The following is a 15,862-nucleotide window of genomic DNA, read 5'->3' as shown; positions in this document are numbered from 1 at the left end:
CGCTGTCTGAGGTTATGAGGCTGGTTGAACGTACTGTCAACTTCTCTAAAATGACATTGGCGGCGGCTTATGGTAGAGAAATTAACATTAAATTATCTGGCAACAGCTCTGGTGGACCTTCCTGCAGTCATCATGCCAATTGCACACTCCCTCAAAACTTGACATCTGTGGCATTGTGTTGTGTGACAAAACTGCACATTTTAGTGGCCTTTTATTGTCCCCAGCACAAGGTGCAGCTGTTTAATGATCATGCTGTTTAATCAGCTTCTTGATATGCCACACCTGTAAGGTGGATGGAATCGTGAATCGTCTCCACACTGCACTCTCACGCACACGACATATCCTACGTCATAAATGTGGGCACCAGGCGTGTCCCTATACCCTCTCCTGACTGGAAACACAATTGGCGTTAATGAGATGGGGGAACGTCATTGCGTTGGCACTCGTGATACTACGGTAGCATCCAAGGGGCGTACACACGATGTGTTGATAGAGGTATCTACTTCTCGTGTAAATCAGTTGTGTGCTGACTTCTATTTTATATTTTTGGGGCGTTGGGGGAAGAATGAAAAAGGTCTTCCACCAAAACGGACGAAATCATGAACGGCGCCGTATACATTTCGTTTTTTCAAGGTCAGCTGGAATCTGCACTAGAGGAAGTAGTGCAAGTCGCAGTACAGGAAATAACCAAGACTGTTGGATCAAGCTTGACTTCTATGTTAATGAAAACGGCCGTCAAAGAACAAGAAAACCAACGACTTAAGTTAGAGCTTCAGTCACTGGAGTTTGAATGTAATGGGGAAGAAAATGGAGCCGAATTCAACGGTGGCAGGGAAGACAACGCGGCCACGGATCGAACAAAGCCCGAGACACACACCCCCAGCCACAGCGCAGAGCCCGGCTTTTACGCAAACACTCTAAGACTGGATCAAAAATGTCGAGTAGTGGGTAAGGTTACTAGCTAGGCAAGGTTACTACCATGGCACCTAGAGGTTTCATCGTATACGTTTGAAACACAAGACAACAACACCATTATGTTGCCCAACAGTCTGTTTGATCGTGGACCTTTTGTTTATGTTTCTGTGGCACAACGTATCCACACACTCCGTTTACATAGGGTTGAAGTCAACAACAAAAAGGACAAAGCACCAGTATCTTGGTATGGGTTTCCGCATAGAGCAGAAAGTCTTGATGATGATAATAAGCAGAGTTGATATTGTAAGATGACGTGCAGTAGTAGCCTGTAGCACACTGAGAATCAATGACCTGTGGTCAAATCTTCAGGATATGAAAAACGGTCGTTTTCATTTTGGTTCTATTACCTTGGTGTTCTGTTTGACTCAGGCATGTGTCCTTGTGAACAATGGTCTCTTGTCTCAAGAGGTGTACACTTGACAAAATTGGCCTCCTGATGCTTAATTATTGGCATCTGTGGTGACATTGTTGCCATTGAGATTGTTACAATGTACAGTTGTGGAATGACAGCCAGTGACATCACCAACCTTGTCACTGGAGGTGTCGAGCACACGGTTCACTGAAAGGCAGCACATCCATCCTCAATCATTTTTCCTATCAGTGAAAATGATAGGCCTACTTATTGACTACCCCTTAAAACATTATTCTCTGTAATTGAAGATTGGTTGTGATGAGAGGACTATCAGTGACATTGTTGTTGAGCCTCAGCGCTGGCAGCAAAAGAACGGATGCCCCCCTCCCAATAATTCTCCAATGAAAGTCACAAGTGCAAACCACACCCACTCAGTTCTTAGAGAGGATACATTTAGGGAGAGGAGGGGTGTGAGATATAAAAGGGGGCAGGAGGAGACACTGGGCAAGCTGTGTGTCATTATGCCCCAAAATGCTGAGGCCATTGGCAGGCCTTCAACTCAATTTGCACATTTTGGACAAAGCTGAGGCTGTACCTCGCCACTTAGCATAAAGCCATGGCTCCTATTTAGGTTGCGATGGCCAGGGAGGCCATTTTGATGTAAGTAAATGAATCCTGGCAGCAACATTCATACTTCAGACACCCACACAGGTAGCTCCTCATAGAGTGCATGATGTCACACTTACACAATGCAACACAACAATTAGGCTAGTAGGCTTCTTCTTTGACTCTGCTCAATTACTATTTATATCCTGTGGTTTTAACAAAATGGGCACTTATAGAGACCATGCTGCTCACGGTTTTTACAATTGATTTCCAACTTGATTTGTTTTCTTCCTCAGGGATTTGGACATGTAATCCATTCTCTTTTCTAGTTATGTAAGTTACTTAAAAAAAAAAAAAAAAATCAACTTTAACTAGGCAAGTCAGTTAAGAACAAATTCTTCTTATTATCAATCCCTGTGTGTTTGTAAAACAGACCAGGTGTGTGTGTAAAACCCTGTTTGCTTTGTCAAAACGACATTGTAGATCTAAGGTTGCCAGAAACCTACTAGGCCTATGCTGTCGTTGTCTGCTGCTCACCACAGCTTTCAAGCAGTTGCCATCCCACTCCTACTTTTTAGTTAAATCGCATCAATGAGTACGTTTTAAATGCACACTACTTTTTTTATTTGAAACTGATTTATAGCAGAAGGCCGAGTGTGGCATCAATCATGTAAACACCTTACTTTGCTTATCTTAATCGGTGTACGGTCATAATCGAAGTAAGCATGCGTTGATTAAAACACCCGGTTTTCTGAGCAATCGGAATATTTAGGACATGTAATCGGTGTTCCAGCAGTGTATTTGGTCTACGCATTTGCCAGCACACCAGCCTCCTTTTTATGCGCAAGTGAATTGAGTTTGGAAGGACTGAAAGTATGCATCTTAGAAATTGTTTTCACATACAAACTTCATGTCCAAACTTAGAACACGTCTTCACAAAAGTAACATGGTCACTGTGGCATAACTTTTATTTTGATTGCTGATTTTTGTTGTTGTATATATCAAAAGTCCCACGTGAAGCCTGATTTCAGATGTCATGTAAATAACATTTATTCGTGAAATTGTTCTTTATGTAAACATTTTATAGCTGCAAAATTTAACTTCTTGTGCACCCTGACCAAATTCACATAGAAAAGTGAGCTACTTATCTGTCATTCATATTGAAAGACTAAAAAAGCAGTAGATCTGTTCCATGTGCATTATTTCTATGCTTCCCATTCTTAATTAAGTTTAGTTTTTGCGTCTTTTGGTTTTGTACACCAGCTTCAAAAAGCTGAAAATGGAAAATATCTTTCACAGCGGTTTGGATGATACAATTTATTCTCTACACTACGGTTGCTTGTTTTGTCACAAACTGAAATTAGGCAAACTATTAGATTTATTATTTTTTTTAGCACCCAGGAAATGGCAGAGGGATTTCTGCATAGTGCATCTTTAAACAATCTATTCTATTAATCTGACTATCCACAATCTTATTATTGTGTTCATGAAACAGTGATCAATGACTAAGTAGTTTTAGTTCAGTTTATTCTCAGCTTTATCTGTAACTAAGACCTAACACCATCTATGTGTGGCGATGGATATGTAAAATGTTTTCTCGCCATGTTTTGCACAACTTGTTTTACATTTAGAACTTGTGGTTAAGAATGGGGTGAGAGTCATCATGTGTGTAGACAATGTGTGATTCAGTATGCCGCCTAGGCTTTCTACTACACAGGTGTTAATTCTTAGAGTAGCCTGGCTCATTTGTCAGATATCATCATGGAGATATTTGTATGATGAAAAGCTTATATCATTTTCTCTGATTGGAGATGTTTGAAAATATCAAGTGTGGTAATTGATTTAGCTTCAAAAACCATTATGGGATCGGTGAGAACTTGCTCGACTATTTCAGGGAAGTGTTTACCACTCCCAAATTATACCTATTGCAAAGGGGGATGTGACCCGAGCTATCTGAGCAATAAAGCCTTCTCGTGGTATTATAAATCATTCCTTTCAATATTTTACCTCTCTATGTAAGCAGATTTAATTATAGTAATGCACTCATATTGAATATAACTAATTTATTGTCATTGCCACCATGGATGAAATGCCCAATAAAACCCGCCTCACATTTTAAACTGTTTTGATTGGTTGTTGTTACAAATATACACCAATCCCAAACTGAGAAATTGGCATTTTATAAGGAAAGCTCAAATCTGTCCCCTAGACACATGTATTTTTTGGGTCTTATATGGTTGTTATCAATCAAGTGATTTTCAGTCTGGCAGTGCTACAACATATCAATCAAGAGCCATGGCTGAGGTCTGTAACTTTAGACTCGTTGTATTGCGTAGGCAAAAATTAATGCCCATTGCTGGTTGCTAAAAAATGGTTCATCTCAAAGGATGCCGAGTAAAATTCATTATGGGATGACAATGTTTTTCTTAGTGTTTTGGGCCCCCCAAAAAAGGGCCACTGTGTGTGTAACATATATGTAGGCTAGAGAAATGCTTATGATAACAATGCTGTACAACCAAGGGCTCTCAGGGATAGTTTGTGTAAAGCAGGCATGGACATTCAAAAGGACTCAATGGCTGTTGTTTTTCCAATTCTAATGGCTGAGCCTAAAATAGACCGTAACATTTTAAATGGATGAGGCACCATTTTATCCAAACCAAATTTGAAAATAGTGTGCTTTGTAAATTCATTGCACAATGCACTTTTGTGTTACTTGATTAAAACCGCGACACAAATAATTGCAGCCTTAGTCATTTGCATAGCAAAAAGAGTCGTTTGGAGAGACGTTTCCTTGTAAGGATACGGGGTTGTTTTTGCCTACTGTGTTCAACAAATATCCTAGAATGACAGCATTGTGCGCAACGCATTTATTTATTTTTTAACCTTGATCAGTGGCAGCTCTCAAATGTGTCACTATTTATCTACAAACATACCAGCCATTGATCTATGCCTCATTATTTCCTCTTTACACACAACAGGTTTTTATTTCTACTTTCCTGTCCATTATTTACATAAGGAAATAGTTATCGTTAAAGACAGTAGACTAATTCTGATGACTATTTTGTGTCCATGTCCTTCTCTGCAGGTCAGCTCAAGATGGTCATGGAGCATGTGCTGGAGTTTGCTGTGTGCGAGCTGACCAAAATTGTGGAGGCCAGTTTCGATGACCTGCTCCTGGAGCTGACCAGGAAAGAGCGGGAGCACATCGCTCTAGAGGAGCAGTTGCGCCACTTGGCGCACCAGGAGAACAGGAAGGGCGGGGTGTCGAGGAGGAGTGGGTCGGAAAACAACACAGCGTTCCCCAGCGGCTCAGAGGACACCCGGCAGGAATCCAGAAACGTCACAGTCAAAATTGTCCGAGAACAAAGAGAGCAAACTGAGACAACAAATGGTCTGTGTTTGAACCTTAACATGATGTTCTAGTCAACATGATAATCAACTCCAGGCTTTATTTACAAGTCCCAAATGTAACACACACAGAATCTGGGGATGCTTGCTATGATACCAATCAAATCCCACAGCACTGGAGGTTATGCTTTCTTATGAAAAATATAGGGATGGAAAGTGCCAAGACTCAGCACCTCCTCTGCCTATACATTCAATTACTCGTGAGAGGCCAGTAACTTCCTGTTCATATGTTTTCAAGTTGCAACTCAATGCCACAGGGTAAATCCATTTGAATTCAATCACTTTTTGATAGCACCCCTTTTGATTTGAATGAAACCTTCCATACATATTTGCCCATTGTAGATGTGCTAAGAAAATACCATGAGGCATCCATGTCTTCATTACTGGAAAAGATAAACTGCTGAGTTTCATTTAAAAGCTTACAAACAGGGTTGTCAATCAATTTGATAATTCCCTGGGGAAAAAAAGTTTTATATATATAATATGTTAACTTTAAAAGGTATTCATTTTTTCTTCAAATTCTCGTGTTGTATCTTAGACCATATTTTACATAATCTGAGGTTGTTGTAGTGTGCCCATCATCGGTTGAGACACATGTTCTTGAATACAGCATGGGTGTCATGTTTTAGCTGATAAATGTACAGAAACTGGAATAAAATTGACATTTCTAACGTGCAAATGGTACCACAAAGATGGAGGTCCACACATCAGAGAATTTTGACTTGAATGGGAATATCTGTTTTACATTGTACTGTCAATTCTTCATAGGAAACCTATTGAAATCATATAGATAATAGACATAACCATTTAAGTTGACAGTGGATGGACCGGCGGCAGTCTTTCTGGTACTAATTAGAAGTAAAACATTCAATGTAAATGTCAATGGTGTAGCAGCTAAATTGCAGTGATCTGAAGGGACATGTACATTCTGATTTCTACGATCCAAATTACACCCAACCTGTATTTATGAGCATGTAGTGTCTCAACTGAGGGCGGGCACAACATAACCTCAGATAATGTGAAGTCGGCTCTAAGTTACAACATGCTAATATGAAGAAAAAAAATTGCCACATGCTTTAATATAATTGACGTTAAAGGTACATTTTAAAAATGTTTTTTTTTTGTTGACATTTATCGAGAAACTGTAAAATAGTTTGACATCCCTTTTTTTTTTTGTAAGCTTTTAAATGATATCAAACTCAACCATTTATCTTTTCTAGTGATGAAGAAATGGATGTCTCATGGTTTGCAAAATGGGTCAACTCTGAGCACCTTTATCTCATGAATGTTTTGGCATTCATGTCTGAAAAGTGACTTTCTGACCAATTCATCCATGGGCAAACATGTATGGAAAGTTTTTATTTAAATGAAAAGGGATGCTGTCAAAGTGATTGAATTCAAATGGATTTACACAACATAGTAAAATGAATACAAGGGTATTGTTAATCTCGGGCACACTTCATTTTAAATATCAGTTTAAACGCATCAAGTGTTACCTTCATTTCTGGTGCTGAAAATAAGCTTGTGTAAGTAGTCAGACTGGGGAAAAAAACATGATTAGGATTCAATATGGACTAATCAGAGCACTGAGGCACCATTTTTTTTTTATAAATAAAAATGTTTGTGTGTTTCATAACCATGTTGTAAGCCATGACTTTCACACACCAGTCCTCTGAATCAGTTGAACTGGTCAATTGACCTATTTAGTAGCTGTCAAAATGGGAGCTGAAGCTCCCCTGTTATAGTTAACTATTAACAGTGTCAGTGCCAAATAGTTGCTCCAGTTAAACCCCTGCAGTCTGTTACGTATATTTGGCGCCATGTTAGGTATGCCATGTACAGTAGATATAGGTTTCCCTCTACTCTTAGGAGTCCAGTCTTATACTTGTGCTGGTAATACAGCTTAGATATTATTAAGCCGGTTCACTATAAGCAAACACTTCCTATGTGTATATTGCCTTGGGTCTCTTAATGTAAGCATTTTTGTAAAAATGGATCAGTATTAAAATGTACTGCATTAGAAATAACTGCTATAATGATGAAAAGAATCACCGAATGTGTTAACTGCTTCTTCAGGTGCAATGATGTATGAACACAAACATGCACTTGTGCTGTTTTTATAAATATTTGTCAGTGTTTGTATCCACATCATGGATAGGTTTTGCACTTTTATTCCAGTTCAGTTGTCTTGTTTTTGTTCCTTTCTCCCTCTCCCTGTGCAGACAGTGACAAGAAATCTGTCCTGACCACAGCCCGTGTGAATTGTACTTGTTTTCCAGTTCAGGTTTGTCTTCTCAGATTTGTTGCTCTCTCTCCCTCTCTCTGTGTGTAGACAGTGACAAGCAGGCTGTCCTGACCGTAGCCCAGGACTGGGTCCCCATCCTGGACAAGGTGTTTGGGCAGAAGTGGTGCAGTGACCTGTGGCAGATCAAAGAGCTGGCTTCAGGGAAGGGGGGTGAGGAGAGGACTGGGGGATCTGGGCTGGGGATTGTGGGCTCCTTCCCCAGTCTGAACGCCCTGATCCGTGAGAACCTGGAGCCCTCCCCCACTAGCCCCCTGCAGGACCCCCAGTGGATGCCTCTGGAGGACATGGAGGTCCTCTCCTCGACCTTGGACACTCCGCAAGACCCTCCTGCTACCATAAGCGCTACAGGTGCTCATGGGAACTACTGAACTGATGCCCCTACGTGACCTGGCCAGTTGCACGCACGCTTACTCATAAGTCCCATGACTCTTTATGCTTAATTTTGTGTTATATTTAGATATGTGTTCTCCTTAATGTGTATTCTCTTAGTCTAGTACAAAACCAGACCGCTGTAGCTTCCTTGTCACATCCTCCTGGACCAATCGTCTTTCCTTCCCTATTATTAAAAACTCTGTCAGCCTTTGTTGCCTTTAATCTTCATTTCACTTGCTCTCTTTTATTTATATCCCTCTGTCTGTGTTTCAGTTGAGGAGTCCCTCAGGTCTCCGTCGATGCTTCACAGGCTCCTCACACTCCCCGCTCAGCTCCTAGACGAGGACGAGAACGCCATGGAAACCATTCCGCTGCTCGCCGACGCTTCCCCTGGCAGAGCAGCTGAGCGACGGCAAAACACAGAATCGCCTAACCAGAGCTGCCCATCTCCCAAGAAAAAGGTTGCTGTTTCACTGGAGGAGGAGGAAGAGAAGGAAGACAAAGGGACGACGACGCTGGACTCAAAGGTGAAGACCGAGCCTGTCAAAGGCAGGAAGGCTCACGAGTGTAAAGAATGCGGCAAGAAGTTCAGCCGGGCGCCGCTCCTGAAAGCTCACCAGCAGACTCATATCACCACAGCAATGGGGACGACGCCAGCAATTTGCTGCTCAAAGTGCGGGAAACGCTTCTCCAAGGCATCCCGGCTACAGGCGCACCTACGGACTCACACTGGGAAAAAGTCCTGAGTCCTGAAAAAAAAGTCGCTCTTCAGTCCATATCTCACAAATAGCCATAGTAGCAGGATGGTCACCGGTATTCGAGTTCATACATTTGAGTTCACTTTAAGTACCTTACAAGTTGGGAATCGGAGGCATTTTTTGCTGATTTGAAGGTACAGTTTTTGCTGACTGCTGTATGTTTCTTAATTGTTACCACCATTTTGATTCCTTACATGTGGCGACAAGGTAAATACTTTGTAATCATTTGGGATTGGATCTGGCTGGTAGTTGTGGTTAGTATCACCATTTTACATTATGTATAGCATGGGACAGTGGCGCTCACAACAAGCAATGAAGTGACCTTTTTAAGTGCTCTTTTTAGTTTTCTCAGTATACTTTTCTACATTTTTTTGGAATATCAAACTGGTCTCTTTGTGCTTTATTATTTCACATCAAGGTTATTTGCTATACCGGAGGCAATGATCTTGGCTTTTGTGGACTGCAATTTCAATAAACAGTACACTGATTTGTGAGAATTGTATCTTTCAGTTGCAGACGCGTTGTCTCAAGTCGAATGTGAATCGCAACTCGTCTTTTTTCCGGTGCTACAAACAGTGACTCACTTTCAAAGGGCTTATGTGCCCAGGGTAAAGGGGGAGAGCGATGGACTGCTGGAGTCAATAGCAGATGTCATACCTTTGTTTTGCTTACCTCTGAATGTGAATCTCTGTACAGATGGAAATAACCTGGTATTTCTCTTTTACCTTCTTCATGCAATTCACTATTTACAGTCCTCACTTGACAGTATTTTTATTTTTCACTCAACATAAATACCTCCTTAAAAACACTCAAATGTTTGATAAAGGTATTGTTACGTTGGTAGCCCTTTTTGTTTTTTTATAAAGAACCACAGATTCAGAGTCTGCAGACCTCTAGTTGATGACTAGCACGAGCTGTGTGACATATCACAATGGTCCATCTTGGGCTTTTATATATCCTGTCTGCCCTGGAAGGACCATTCCTGACACAAGTCTAAGAAGATAGTGAGGTAAAGAACGGAATCTTGCCCTCGTGCTGATTGTGGAAGGCTGAATTCTCAAGTGTCATGGGATGTAGAGAAATACCACATTGATGAGAAACACTTTTTGGTTTGCTTTGTCTTGTTTGACCTCCGGATGAGTCAAATGGATGTGGAGCATCTGATTGGACATCGGGAATATTGTTTCTGCTCATATGGCCATGCCTAACAGAATACTTTGTTGGGAACATACAATATTGAAGGGATGGGCCATTCAAATAAGGGATGTGGTGGGGTTGAGGGGCAGGGTTGTATAGACTTTGGAGACTTACAGGTGTTTGCAGGACTGCTCTTGGCCTCCGAAAAGTTATCTGTAGAAAGGCAAACACTGTTCAAGACCAGATTCCTTAAGTATCGTAGCGTCTTCCCATTTTGATTGTGCTTTGTATCTTGTAGATGCGTCTGCAGTTTGTAGTGCTGAGTGATTTGTGCTTTTTGAGGATGGTTTCGGTTCAATTCTGAAAAAATAATCACGGTTTTAAGTTGGAAAAAAATAACATTACATGCATTATGTAGGTTGATTGCTGTAACACAGAATAAAATAATTACGGTCCAATGATGGTAGCGACTGCCCATTTATCACTTAACCATTATTAACCATAATTTATTCACATTACTTTAATAAAATATTTCAGTTGTGAATATTACATGTTTTATTTGATGGCTTTATTATTTAATTCCAAGTCATCTCAAATCTCTATGGAGCTGCTGCCTAAGCTGTCTGACAAAATTACTATTTTAGTAGTTCTTCAAAGTAAGGTAGAATTTTATGACCGCTAAATACCAACTATCAATCACTTAAGATCATGTATTTTCGGGTAGAGATACCTCGCGTAGCAACTGCTCTCTCTCCCTCTTGATTGCGCATTCTCTCTGTCTGCCCCACACTAACCTGACGTAGCAGGCGTAAAATAAACACACAGGTGGGACAAGTAGACACGCAATGTATTTTCGTCATAGTAGTTAATTACCACATTTTCTGCACGTAAACGATGTAGAATATTGGCATGTTTGAAACTGCAACTCCCTACTATATCGCACAGTTTAGGCTTGATCTGATTTATCTGTAGAGAAACGTTGCAATATGCACATTGAGCTCACAGAATAAGAAAAAATGGAATTCAAATAATTTTGCCATCGGGCCATTTTTACCATCGGTCAAAATAACTGAAATTATGGTTAATCGCTCTGCACAAAGCATTAATGTAATAGCAAGCAATACTGTGTACCATTGACAACATGGTAATGTTACCTATTTGTGGCAAAGCCAGTAACCTATTGTTGACGATGTACCTGTACTTCAAACAACAATCGATGCAAAGAAATCCTCAAATCGGCCCTGTAATCCACAATATTTTTTTTTTGTCTTCCTCAGGGAAGGTTGTTTCTGTGGCTCTGTTTCCAAGAGATCAGGTCACACTTCTACACTAGAGCGGGAAACCCATGGCAACGTCCCAATCCATTGTAAAAAAAATATGTATATATATATATATATATATACATACATATTTTTTTCTATATATATATTTTTTTAAGTGCCCTCGTGCCCACTGACTTTTTCTGTTAAAGTAGTCGTACTTACGCTGTTTCGAAATGTTCCTCCTGTGCTATCTTTTTGTGTTTTGGTTAATTGTAGCCACAGATTACATTTTAGTTTACACTCCCTTGTGCTTTGCCTCATGTAAGTCATTGACATAAGTGTAGATAGTTTAATTACTATGTATCAGGATCATGTGTTCTATTTCTATCAGAATCTGAGAAGACAATGGATTCCAAAAGATTTGGGTCTTTTATTCAGGTCAAACCAGCATTAAAGTTTACATGGGTACAATTTTAAAAATGGTTTGGTACACAACCTCTCATCTTCAACTGTAACCAATTTAAAGAAATTGCATGCAATGTCTTCACATTTTTACAAGGTAAAATGTATGAAAATATATGGAGAGAGAGAATTTCCCTCTGTGTCTTCAGGGTTGTAACCAATGTGCAAATTTAGGATTTTGAAGTGTTTTAAAGACTTGTCTCTCAGGCTGCGTTTACACAGGCAGCCCAATTCTGATATTTTCCCCAATTATTGGCAAAAGAGCTGAACTGATTATTGGACAAATATAATTGGCCTGCCTGTGTAAACACAGCCTAAGACTGAAACATTGTAGAAACCCTCAAAGGCTTTAAGTGGTAGAAAATGTATGTTTCTGATTGTATTTGCAGCCAGTGCTGCACACTTGCAATTAATGTAGTGTTATTGATTATTAGCCTATGCTTTGTCCTAGTATCTAGAACTCACATAGTGCACTTCATTCCCACTAAAAGCAGTGTCTTGTAAAGTCACATCACCACTCAAAACACGTTTGTGCTAAGCAGTACACTAACCATGAACAATGCTGAATCTGTTTATTGCTTTTCTATGTTAGGAGAAAGACAGGAGTGGGTTATGGCTATCTAGCACTTCACTCTCGTATTCAGCCGTTTTGTCTCCTAATGCCTGCTAAGCGCAATCCACCTCTTGAAACAGTTGTGACGACTGTGTTCAACAGGTAACTCATTTAGTTGTTTTTGCTTATGCTAATGAATCACCCAGCCACTTTTTTTCAAATGCCTACTGACATGTTTTCTTCTTTGTTATCTTTCCGTTACTTTACAAGACCTCTGTACCTCATGTTGAATATCAGAAAAGAGTAAACACAGCAAATTGTTTTTTTGAAACATTACCTCAATATTATCACAAATATTAATATTTGTCTGCATGACAGAATAGTGTTTGACTGGCGTTAACTGGCACAACCTTAAGGATTCCTACCAAAACAGTTCACTATTTAGCATATTCTCTTGCCTTGTCACATGGACATACAGGTAACTGCCACAATAATGGAAACACTTGAGTAAATGAGGAATACAAAGTATAGTGAAAGCAGGTAATTCACAACCCATCATGCTTAGGGTAATGCATAAAAATGCTGGGCAGGCCATTATTTTGGCTACCATGGCAATGCCCCAATAGGATGACAATGCCCCCATCCACAGGGCAAGAATGGTCACTGAATGATTTGAAGAGCATGAAAATAAACCATATGCCAAGGCTGTCTTAGTCACCAGATCGCAACCCAATTGGACAATTTATTTCTCATGGAAGAATGGTGTATCATCCCTCCAATAGAGTTCCCGACACTTGTAGAATCTATGCCAAGGTGCATTGAAGTTAGTTCTGGGTTGTGGTGACCCAACACCCTATTGTGACGCTTTATGTTGGTGTTTCCTTTATTTTGGCAGTTACCTCTTTGTAAGGTTGCAAACATTGATGGGACCACAGAATAAATGTTATTTAGTTACCTGGCAAGAAATATAGGACATTTAATTCCATACACATTTGTCACAGTTGCACAACTGTACAATTACAATATGATACGATGTGCAAAAAGATGGTAGCCTTATATGTTTAGTCAGATATAATGTTTTATCCGTATGCATGTAATAGGGGGATATAGTTATAGCCTACTAAGAGCATGCACACAGAGTTTGGTCGTCATTAAGAAGTGCATTCACTCGAGCATTGCATTATGGTAAAGCAATCTTGTGTGTCTTGCTTCTAGACATATTTATTCAGGTTATTTCCTGAAAAGTGGTTGAGTGGTTACCTTTTTATAAGTAATATGAACTGAGTAAAAGCCTCCTCATCCTGATTTGAACCAAACGTGAAGGAGGAGGTGCAAAATGATTAAAGAAGGGACTTCAAATGAATTGTGATGCTACATTTGAAAGAGGTAATTAAAGGGAGTAGACATATTTTATGTGTTTTTTGAATTTGTGGTTTTGGTTGTATGTTTTATTTCTTAGAAGTATTAGAATGATGTTTGTAATCCAGGGAACGTGCAGATTTCAAATTGACATCCAAATTCTAAAATTATTTCAGATAAGGATTTTATTTATTTTATGTTCCATTCGTGACATTGTTAAATTTTTTAGTTCTTCACTCAATTCTATTCTGATAAGATGTGATCAATTGTAGGACATACAGATGTAGGATATTAATTTGAGCCAGTTTGCTACAGCAGGAAAATAATCCTGCAGCAACAGGAAATTTGAATTATGTGGATTATAATTAATGGACATTTTTGTAGGGGTTGATACATTTTTCATGAGGGAAAATCAGGTCGGAAATGTCAAAGTGGAAATGACAAATTTCAGATGTCTTTTTACACCTCAAATTATCGACACGTTTTAAGTGTCCTGCATTGCAACAAAGTTATCCTGCAACAGGGTGATCAAATGAAGATCCTATATCTGTATTTCTTTTATAATTTGGCATGCTGAAGCTAGATTTTGCCAAATTGTAAACTAGTTTGGTTTCTGGATTTCTTCAAAACAAGAGAGCACTTCTGAAATGCCATTCATGCCAAGTCAACTCTGCCAAGATAATGTAATTATGTAGGCAATGTGACGTTGTGTTATACCCATTAGAAAATAACAACTGGGTACTTAGTGTAAGAAAAATAAATGTTAACAATCAACCTTTTTTGTTTCTTATTGTTTATCCCTTATTGTTTATTATTTAGGTCAGAGATTAGCAACTTTGATGAGGGTGGAGGCCACAAAACATCTGAACTCATGAGGGACTGCAGTGTCTGTATATCCACGTCCATATCCACACGTACAGTCAGAACTGGCCCTAGCTTTTGGGGGGAATTTTTTGGGGGCCCCCTCACCTTGCCAGCAAAACATTTTCATGGCCCCACTGACAGCGGAGAGAAAATGTTGCTGTTTTACAGCAAGTTTGCGGCAATTCCTCACATTTTTGCCATTGGGCGGAGAGAAGATTTTGCAATTGTATGACTAATTTCATACAATTCTATTCATTTTGCCATGGGGCACTAAGGTATTCCCAAAAGATAATTGAAACAACAACCACTCGAGCCACTGCCTGTTCACCCCTCTACCATCCAGAAGGCGAGGTCATTACAGGTGCATCGAAGCTAGGACCGAGAGACTGAAAAACAGCTTCTATCTCAAGGCCATCAGACTGTTAAACAGCCATCACGAGCACAGAGAGGCTGCTACCTATATACAATCTTGAAGTCATTGGCACCTTTAATAAATGGAACACTAGTCATTTTAATAATGTTTACATATCTTGCATTACTCATCTCATATGTACAGTTGAAGTCAGAAGTTTACATACACCTTAGCCAAATACATTTAAACTCAGTTTTTCACAATTACTGACATTTAATCCTAGTAAAAATCCGTGTCTTAAGTCAGTTAGGATCACCACTATTTTAAGAATGTGAAATGTCAATAACAGAGAGAATATTTAATTTCTGATTTTATTTCTTTCATCACATTCCCAGTGGGTCAGAAGTTAACACACACAATTAAGTATTTGGTAGCATTGCCTTTAAATTGTTTAACTTGAGTCAAACGTTTTGGGTAGCCTTCCACAAGCTTCCCACTAGGTTTGGTGAATTTTGGCCCATTCCTCCTGACAGAGCTGGTGTAACAGTCAGGTTTGTAGGCCTCCTTGCTCGCACACGCTTTTTCAATTCTGCCCACAAATGTTCTATAGGATTGAGGTCAGGGCTTTGTGATGGCCACTCCAATACCTTGACTTTGTTGTCCTTAAGCCATTTTGCCACAACTTTGGAAGTATGCTTGGGGTCATTGTCCATTTGGAAGACCCATTTGTGACCAAGCTTTAACTTGACTGATGTCTTGAGATGTTGCTTCAATATATCCACATAATTTTCCATCCTCATGATGCCATCTATATTGTGAAGTGCACCATTCCCTCCTGCAGCAAAGCAGCCCCACAACATGATGCTGCCACCCCTTGCTTCACGGTTGAGTTGGTGTTCTTTGGCTTGCAAGCCTCCCCCTTTTTCTTCCAAACATAAAGATGGTCATTATGGCCAAGTAGTTACATTTTTTGTTTCATCAGACCAGAGGACATTTCTCCAAAAAGTACGATCTTTGTCCCCATGTGCAGTTGCAAACCGTAGTCTGGCTTTTTTATGGCGGTTTTGGAACAGTAGCTTCTTCCTTGCTGAGCAGCC

At 39.8% G+C, this 15,862-nt stretch overlaps 1 protein-coding gene across 3 annotated transcripts; it reads left to right on the top strand.

The window, feature by feature from the left end:
• Positions 1-397: 397 nt before the first annotated feature.
• On the top strand, positions 398-14,320 carry LOC110538115 (zinc finger protein SNAI1). 3 transcript variants are annotated; one of them, XM_021624714.2, is made up of 4 exons: positions 398-948; positions 5,019-5,324; positions 7,674-7,994; positions 8,292-14,320. In XM_021624714.2, exons 1-4 carry the CDS (start codon positions 600-602, stop codon positions 8,762-8,764), a joined length of 1,449 nt encoding a protein of 482 aa, XP_021480389.2. In that variant the 5' UTR covers positions 398-599; the 3' UTR covers positions 8,765-14,320. The 3 variants fall into 3 exon arrangements, with proteins under 3 accessions (XP_021480389.2, XP_021480390.2, XP_036794042.1); XM_021624715.2 differs by lacking the exon at positions 398-948 and adding an exon at positions 1,007-1,987; XM_036938147.1 differs by lacking the exon at positions 398-948 and adding an exon at positions 1,972-2,038.
• Positions 14,321-15,862: the final 1,542 nt, after the last annotated feature.

Source organism: Oncorhynchus mykiss, chromosome 12, assembly GCF_013265735.2.
Source record: "Oncorhynchus mykiss isolate Arlee chromosome 12, USDA_OmykA_1.1, whole genome shotgun sequence".
NCBI classification, from domain to species: Eukaryota; Metazoa; Chordata; class Actinopteri; order Salmoniformes; family Salmonidae; genus Oncorhynchus; species Oncorhynchus mykiss.
Note: the sequence above shows the minus strand (reverse complement) of the source record. Positions and strands in the feature narration are given on the sequence as shown.

What these genes read in the sequence shown, in the direction of transcription:
- LOC110538115 (XM_021624714.2), top strand. Translation starts at nt 600, where the DNA reads ATGAACGGCGCCGTATACATTTCGTTTTTTCAAGGTCAGCTGGAATCT. An exon ending in TCAAAAATGTCGAGTAGTGG is followed by an intron (nt 949 to 5,018) that starts GTAAGGTTACTA and finishes CCTTCTCTGCAG; the next exon opens with GTCAGCTCAAGATGGTCATG. An exon ending in TGCTACCATAAGCGCTACAG is followed by an intron (nt 7,995 to 8,291) that starts GTGCTCATGGGA and finishes TCTGTGTTTCAG; the next exon opens with TTGAGGAGTCCCTCAGGTCT.